The 9,190-nt window shown below is 37.1% G+C and overlaps 1 protein-coding gene across 1 annotated transcript in view; it reads left to right on the forward strand.

Annotated features, from left to right (window-relative positions):
• Window positions 1–7,864, forward strand: part of LOC102875390 — a 177,455-nt gene extending 169,591 nt beyond the window's left edge. The window contains exon 4 of the mRNA XM_006902513.1: window positions 7,539–7,864. Within this exon, the coding sequence (XP_006902575.1) occupies window positions 7,539–7,864 (326 nt within the window). The remainder of the gene's footprint in view (window positions 1–7,538) is intronic.
• The last annotated feature ends 1,326 nt before the right edge of the window (window positions 7,865–9,190 follow it).

Below are 9,190 nucleotides of genomic sequence, written 5' to 3' on the forward strand. Positions count from 1 at the left end.
AAAAGAAAGATGTCGGAGACATGCTGATCTCATGAAAATTGGTTTTGTGTTGTGTTGATGTTGTTAATGAGGACAATTTCTAATTGTCATGTCAAACAAGGTCAAACATGGCCGTATTCATGTGACCCTCGCTCGTTATACAAATATGGATGAGTTTCAAATAAATAGCACACAAGAACAATAGCCCACCATTATCCCACCATTTCAGTTCCCCTTTAGATCTTTCCTAATCTCTCATCTCTTCATTCTGCTCACCAAACTCTGTGACCTGGAGATTACCCCCTTTCCACCCTCACCTTTCTCTTCTCTCCCCTTTCCCCTTTGAACTCTGGCACAAATCTTACTAGAAATCTTTCTCTTTTTACAGTAATGGTCTTAGGCAGTATTTGTCTTCTTGAGACTGCATTAGTTCCCTCGGCATAATGCTCTCTAGCTTCTGCAATATTGTATAGTATTTTTTTCCTAAGTCATTGCTCCTGAGTGCTGTGTAGTATTCCATCATGAGGATGTACCGCAAGTTCTCAATCCATTTGCCTGTTGATGAGAATTTGGGCTGCTTCTATATTCTTGCTATTGCGAATAATGCTGCTGTGAACATCAGTATACAAATCTCTGTTTGTGTCTCTGGTGTATTTTCCTTGGGATTTATTCTTAGTATTGAAATTCCTGGGTCATATGGAATTTCTATGTTCAGGTTTTTGAGGAAGCACAAAACTGTCTTCCAGAATGATTGTACCATTTTATAATCCCACCAACAGTGTATGAGACTGCCAATCTGTCCACCTTCTATCCAACATTTATTACTTGCTATCCTATTAAACTTTGCCACTGCAATTAGGGTGAGATGGTATCTCATTGTGGATTTGCTTTGTATCTTTCTTATTGTCAGTGATTTTCAGCATATCTCTGTGTGTCCCTTGACCATATGAATGTATTTTCAAAACATTATTGTATAAATTGAATAAGTTATTGAATAAATTATAGATTGTAAAAGAAATAAATAACGATGAATAGAATGTATCCTTTTGGACACAGATCCCTAGGAAGCTCTTTGATATCAGGAAAACTCGAGACACCTGGGAATCTCTGAGAAACACCAGGCTTACAAGTAATGAAGGCAACGTGAACCATGTTCTGGAACTAAGAGCTAAAGTCTTCCCCTTGAGTTGCCATGGTGATTCTAGCCACACAATTTTAAGAGACTAAGTTTCTGTTTGTTAAAAAGAAATAAATAACCTTCAAGATTAAAAGACAAAAAAAGCAATAATAGTAATATATATTTCTAGTCATTTGGGAGCTGTGCTGTCAAGCCAAAGTCAGGCAATTCAAATCCACCAGCTCCTGCTTAGGAGAAGGATGGACAATCTCCTCTCATGCCATTGAAAACCTACAGGAAGGTCAGCTATGAGTTGGTCCTGATTGGAAAACAATGAGTGAAAAAATAAGTTACTTGGCTAAAAAAAAAAATACCCTTCCTTTTTTTTAAAAAAAGAAGGATATGCAAAGAGCAAGAATTTAAAAATGACAAGAAAAATTACAAATTATGTAAATTATTGTTGCTGAATCATAGCCAAAGCCAAATGGCAACTAACAACAGCAACATACCTTATCTAAGATAAATATTTTTTCCTTTAATTACAGTGGTTGAAAACTGTATCTGCCTTACCTATTAAATATCTATTGGAATATCTTTGCTTTCTGGTGGGGTTCTTTTATTGGCCTATGTTTGTTTGGCTCTACAATCACTTTTGGTACCAGCAGCCAGGAAATTAAAAGACAAATTGATTGGGAAAGTCAGCTGTCAGAGGTCACTCCAAAGTACTGAAGAGCAACGATGTCAGTCTGGAGACTAAAGTGTGCCTGATAGCAGCCATAGTCTTTGTCATTACTTTCTATGCATCAGAGAGCTGGACAATGACTAGGGATGATAGAAGGAGAGTTGATGCCTTTGAGCTGTGGTGCTGGAAAAGAATGTTGAATATACCATGGACTGATAGGAGAACAAACAAGTTTGGCCTGGAGAGGGCAAAACCAGGCTGCTCCTTGTAAGCAAAGGATACTGAAGCTTCATCTGACCTACTTTGGACATGTTACAAGGAGGAATCAGTCCTTTGAAAGTGACATCATGCTTGGGAGGGTGGACGGACAGCACAGGAGAGGAAGACCCTCGATGAGATGGATTGATTCAGTAACTGGAGTAACGGGGGTAGATTTGTCAGAGATGATAAGATTGGCACGGGATAGAGCAGGGTTTAGAGCTTTTTGTACATAGGGTCGCTGTGAGTCGCAGGCGACCCGACAGCACATAACAACAACAACAACATTTCCTATAGGATGAAGATTATAGTTTAGAAATAAAAGAAAACTGTCATTTAGAAATTACAGTTTCAAATTAAAAGAAATGACACTAAGAAGTAATTTTAAACTAGTAGAAAAGTGAAGCATACATATATGACATCTCCTGGGACCCTCCCTTCTACCTCTTGACTCCATTTTACTCAGGCACAGTGCACACTCTGAAAAACTCTGCCTATGCTGCTGTAAAACCTCTGTAACCATCAACTGAGCAGATTTAATAGGAAGGCTTTTCCCCCTAAATTGGGAAGAACTGAAGATAATTTCACAGCTCTTCTGAGGCAGCCATCAAGAGAGCTACAGACACAGAGCCCAGAACCGGAGTGTACCTACCTCATCCCCTGCCACTCTCAAAAGGAAGCAGCAGTCCTTGGACATGGCCTGTTCTCCCCAAAGAAGAGCTTTGAAAAGATGAGTGCCAAATTACAGTAATTTAGACTATTTAACAATCTTCTGGTAGAGGAAAATAATTCACAGGCATCTGTGGGAGAGAGTGAGGTTAACGATTCAATCACATTTTGATTACGGAGGAATCTTACCCTGCTAGAATCTGCAAAATGATGAATGAGTCAGTTCTGTCATGTGTTTGCAGTGTTGTTAGTACTCATAATTCCTGAGGAGTGCAAGTTTTAAACTAGTCCTTTGTTCACTAGATAAATTATTGACTGTGATGAAAGCTTCCTTTGTACAACCAGAATACTTTGTCAACACATTTCATTGATTACAATATGCTTTGTCGGTCCAAAAATCTGAATGAAAGAGTCACAATTCATAATGAGTAGATCTCTGTGTCACAGTACCAATTCCCTTTCAGGTATAAGATGGTATTATTACCCAGCCAAAAAGGAAAACAAGATAATTTAGAGGTGTAGCAAAGTACAGCAATCACGAGGGTGCAATGGAAAATCATTGGAATACACCACTTGCCTCAGATCTATTGTTACCTGCCTTAAATTTTCTAAGCTCTTATCTCTTTAGAAGGCAATAGTCATAATTAGCTCATTTAAGGGTGTTTTCTCTGATCATAAATGCTCCAACTGTCAAATAAGGACTGGATGTGTTGAACCTTCACCTGTGAATAATAACCAATCTTAAATTCTATGTACCATCAAGATAATTCTAACTCATAGCAACAAAATATAATGGAACCAGTGCCATCTTCAGAATTGATGTTGTTTGAGACCATTGTGAAAGTTACTCTGTCAATCCATCTCATTGAGGAACCTCCTCTTTTACATTGATACTTTACTATTATGCAGGGACTGATCTATCCTGATAAAATGTCTAAATGCTTAAGATGAAATATTATTATCTTCCTTCCTAGCCATTGTCCAAGATATATGTCTGAATTCTTTTGTCATTCAAGGTACATTCAATATTCTTGGCCAACACTATAAATTCAAATGCATCCAACTCTGTGTTCTTTCCTATTCATTGTCTAGCTTTCAAATGCAGAGGAGGAAACTAGAAATATCATGGATGAGTCAGGCACACTAGTTCTGAAAGCAGTATTTTTGTTTTGAACACTTTAAAGAGGTCCTTAGCGTCAGATTTGCCTTATAACTTTTGTTTCAATGGATATTGATTATGGATCGAGTAAAATAAAATTCTTGACACTTGTAATCTTTTATCTATGTATTTTAAAGTTCCTTATTCTTCCAGATATGAAGATTTTTGTTTTCTTCACACTGAAGTGTTATCCATATTAAAGTATTCAGTCTTTGTAAGTGCTTCAAGTTATCTTGTTGTTGTTAGGTGCCATCAAGTTGAGTTGATTATGACTCTTTCTTACTCCATGAACAAAAGCTATGAAACCTGTTCTATCCTGACACACAACTGCCCATTGGTTGAGTAACTGTTATCAGTCCAGCTGGTTGAAGGTCTTCCTCTCCCTTACCGACCCTTCACCTTTCCCAGCATCATGTTCTTCTCCAAGGAATAGCCCCTGCTAGCCCAAAGTATGTGAGGCAAAGCCTCATCATTCTTGCCTCCAAAGAGCCCACTGGCTGCACCCTCTCCAAGATATATATATTTGTTCTCTTGGCTGTCCATGGGATGTTTAGTGCTCTTCTCCAACTCCACAACTCAAAGGCGTCAACTCCTTTTCTGTCATCCTTACTCATTGTCCTGCTCTCAGATGCATAACAAGTAATTGGAAAGACCACGGTCTAAATCAGATGTACCTTATTCCTCTTAGGAACACTTTATTGTTCCTTGGCACCATATTTGCCCAATAACTTTTGTTTCAATAGTCATTGATTGATTATGGATCAGGCAAAATAAAATCTTTGATGTTTCTAATCTTTTCTCTATTTATCATAAAGTTATATATTGTTCCAGATAAAAGATTTTTTTGTTTTCTCTATACTGACGTAAATTCCATATTAAAGTCTTCAGTCTTTATCAGTAAGTGCTTCAAGACCTCTCAGGAAACAAGATTGCATCATCCACATTTGACAGTTTCTTAGAAAGTCATCTTCCAGTCCTGATTCTATGTTCTTCTTCATTTCTGAGCTCATTATTGCACAGATTGCATAAGTGTCGTGAATTATGACACTTTCCTGATTTTATGCCATGCATATCACCTTGTTCTATTCTAACAACTACATTTTAGTCTATGTATAGGTCCTTCGTGAGAACAATTAAGATTGTAGTAATTCCCATTCTTCTCAGCACTATTTGTATTATACTATGATCTGTGTAATCAAACATTTTTGCATAAACACCTCTCTGCTATTCTTTGAATTTCAGCAAGATTCATTTTATATCAATAGCAGTAACATTCATTGTTGCACATTCTCTAGTGAACTCAGTTTGAATTTCTGGTAGTTTCCAGTTGATAAACTGCTCCAACTGTCTTAGAATTATCTTTAAGAATATTTTATTATGTATAATATAAATAATATCATTCAATAATATTTGTGTTGTGTTATGTCAACTTTATTGGCAATTAGCACAAATATGGATCTCTTCTAGTCACAGAGGCAGATTGTTATGAAACAAATTTCTTGGCATACACAAGTGATCACTTACAAGGTTGCATCCAGTTACTAAAATATCTAATTTGGTAGTATATCCATTTCTATAGCTTTGTTTTCACCAATGCCTTCAGTACGTCAAATATATCATAGTATGAATTAGAAGAAAAATTTTAATAATAAAGTCAAGAAAATAGTTATTCAAAATCTGTGGGCAAGATTTCTGTCTAGTATTTCTAAGTGTGAGAGGGAAGAAAATTTAATAAAGAATCATAATTGAAGAAAGGAAGCAGATTGAGAGACTAATTTAAAGTAGCATCAACTAAAGGGAACTGAGAGATTCAGAGATAAGAGTGGGCAGCAAGGAGAAAAATTTGGAGAAGTGTGAAGAAAGAAAACAAAATTATACCAATTCATGTGTTTGGCAAAATCAACCTAGCTATGAAAAGAAATTCACAGATGTTTTACATTTCAAAAAAAGGATCTAATGAAAGTTTCTTACTATTTAAAATAAAAAAGGATATTTTCTTACATTTTATTTATTTAAAACTTTCAGTCAGTACATTTACTTTCAAAATGTTAAACCTTATTCCTCTCATATTCCCTTTCTTCATGTTTTTCCAATGATCCTTAAGGCTAAATAATTCATTGACGTGTCAAATGATGTCCTAGTCTTAGGACTATAATTTCCCTCCTGTATCCCAACAAGACAGGTTTATAAAACTTATTAAGTTAGAACATATGTTTCAATTACTGTGTCTGTCAGTATGATAGTCTGTTGTTATTGCTGTTGTTTTTGCAATGGACCTACAACCTGTGAGTGAGCTATGATTCATAGGGCCTTAATGCTTTATCTGGCACCATCCTTACAATCTCTGCTATGCTTAAGCCCCCTGTTGCAGTCACTGTTTCAACAGTTCTTGTTCAGGATCTTATTTTTTTTGCTGACCTTCCACTTTTCTAAGCATGGTGCCCTTTTTAGACACTGTAGCTTTCATGATAACATGCTCAAAGTATGTGAGGCCTCAGTCTTCCTATCTTCAAAGAAGCATTTTGACTTTACTTCATTCAAGGCACATTTATTTGGTCTTTTAGCAGCCAATGATATATTCAGTATATCTCTCCAATATTACAATTTAAATGCATCAAGTCTTCTTTGGTCTTCCTCATTTTTTGTACAACTTTCATATGTATATGATGCAACTGAAATTTCTCCCAAACATCACATTCACTGAAAACAAAAATACAATAATGTGAGTCGACAGGATAATATCCATACACATACAAGAAAGATCTATTACTACCACTATCATTCAAATTTATGCACCTATAACCAGAGCCAAAAAGGAGGAAATAGATGATTTCTATCAATTGTTGAATTCAAAAATTGATCAAACATATAACCAAAATGCAATAATGGGTGACTGTAATGCAAAAGTTGAGAATCAGAAAGGCGGAGCAGTAGTCGGAAAATGTGGAGTTGGTGACAGAAATGTGGCTGGGGATAGAAAGATAGAATTCTGTACAATCAATGATTTATTCATAGCAAATACCGTTTATAAGAAACATAAATGCAGGTTATACACATAGTTTCACCTGATGGGATGCACAGGAATTATTGATTACAAGGAAGGAACCTTTGGAGAAGTTCAATATCAGCAGTAAAAATTAGGCCAGGTGCTGGTTGTGGAGCAGACCATCGCCTGCTTATATGCAAGCTCAAATTAAAGCTAAAGAAGATTAAATCATATCCACAGGAATAAAAATTTGACCTTCACTCTATCTCCCATGAATTTAAAAACCAACTCTGGAATAGGTTTGAGGCCTTGAACACTAATGAACGAAGACCAGATAATCTGTGGGAAGATATCAAGAATATCATCCATGAAGAATGCAAAAAGTCACTAAAAAGAAGGAAAAAGAAGAACAGACCAAAATGGATGTCAGAAGAGACTCTGAATATTGAACTAGAGCACCAAGATGCCAAAGCAAGGGGAAAAAATCAAGAAGTTAAGGAACGGACTAGAAGATTTCAAAGGACCACTCAGAAAAACAAGGCAAAATATTATAATGAAATGTGCAAGGACCTGGAATCAGAAAATCAAAAGTGCTGAATTTCTTAAGCTGAAAAAAATGAAGAATAGAGAAACCAGTGGGACCTTACGTTGTGGGTTTGCACGTGGGCAATTCTTCAACCAATCACAGTGTCATCCAACACACAAGTATCGCTTTCTTCATATGATGAAGATCAGGGATCCAAATTGATTCGAAAAGCTAAAGAGGCACCATTTGTCCCCGTTGGGATGGCGGGGTTTGCTGTAATCGTGGCGTACGGATTATACAAACTGAAGAACAGGGGGAATACGAAAATGTCCATCCACCTGATCCACATGCAAGTAGCAGCCCAAGGCTTTGTGGTGGGAGCAATGACTGCTGGTATGATGTATTCCATGTATCGAGAATCCTGGTCAAACCTAATAAGTCTTAGAAGAAGACATGCTGCCTCCGTCTTGTTAGTGTTGCTTGATTAGACCCTTCACTTTGAAGTTAGGTGTTTTATGTTAAAAATAAATAATCTGAGTGGTTCCAGTAAGCACACGGTATTTTAGACACAGGCTTTCTTTATTGCAGCCTCGACTTGTCGTGTGACCAAATTGCCGGTGCCCTGACCACTAACTAGCCATCCAAGGGTGTCAGGTTAGCAAAAATGAAACAGGCCGCCCAAATTCTCAAACTCTTAGGAGGAAATTCTCTTTGAAAAAGACAGCGGGCTGACAGTGAAGGACTTGCAGAGGCTGCGGTACACCCCGTGTCGTGTGGTATGCTGTGTGCCCCGGTTAACTGAACTCTTTCCTGCCTGCCTTGACGAGTGACCAAGCATCGCAGTTACTCGAGCTAGTTGACTTTTTTTTTTTTTACCTCATTGACTTTTACAAAACCCTCTCAGAAAACAAGATGGAGTACTGTCTCTCATAACAGAAAAGGTGTGTATGTTTAAATTAATCCTAAAAATCTGGCAACAGCTGCTCAGAAGTAGTATTTATTTTAGAATTGTACACATAAAGGCTGCTGTAATTGCAGAATTCTATTTTTTTGCTGCTGTCACGTTAAAGTAACTTTTCAATGTCCTGTTGAACAGAAGTTGTACGTTCTGATTGCCAATCCAACAGTAAATGAAGATCACTTTAAAAAAAAAAAAAGAAGTGAAGAATAAATCCAAGCCATCAGTTGCAATGCTTAATGATGCTATGGACAGAATATTGAATGACTCAGGAAGCATTAAAAGAAGATAGAAGGAGTATACAAAGTCATTGCACCAAAAAGAATGGACTGACATAGAAAAACTTCATGAAACAACATATGATCAAGAGGCAATGGTGATGAAGGAGGAAGCGCAGGCTGTTCTGAAGGAATTGGCAAAAATAAAGTCCCAGGAATTGATGGAATACCAATTGATGTATTTCAGTAAAGAGATGTTGCCCAACATGTGTACACCAAGTTGTGCCAAGAAATCTGAAGGGCAACTACTTGCCAACTGACTGGATGAGATCCACATTTATTCCCATTCAAAAAATGGTGACCTGACAGAGTGCTGAAATTATTGAACAATGTCCCTAATATGACACCCTAGCAAAATCCTGCTGAAGATTATTCAGAAAAGACCTGAAGAGTACATTGACAAATAACCACCAGAAATACAAGCTGCTTTTAGAAGAGGTCATGGCACAAGGGATATTATTGCCAATGTCAGATGGATCTTGGCAGAGCACAGAGAGCACTAGAAGAATGTCTGTCTGTGTTCCATTGACTATGCAAAGCATTTGGCTCTTTGGATCACAATAAATTGTGGCTAACCT

The sequence above is a fragment of the Elephantulus edwardii genome, unplaced genomic scaffold (assembly GCF_000299155.1).
Source record: "Elephantulus edwardii isolate Elephantulus edwardi_28Jun2011 unplaced genomic scaffold, EleEdw1.0 scaffold00422, whole genome shotgun sequence".
NCBI lineage: Eukaryota > Metazoa > Chordata > Mammalia > Macroscelidea > Macroscelididae > Elephantulus > Elephantulus edwardii.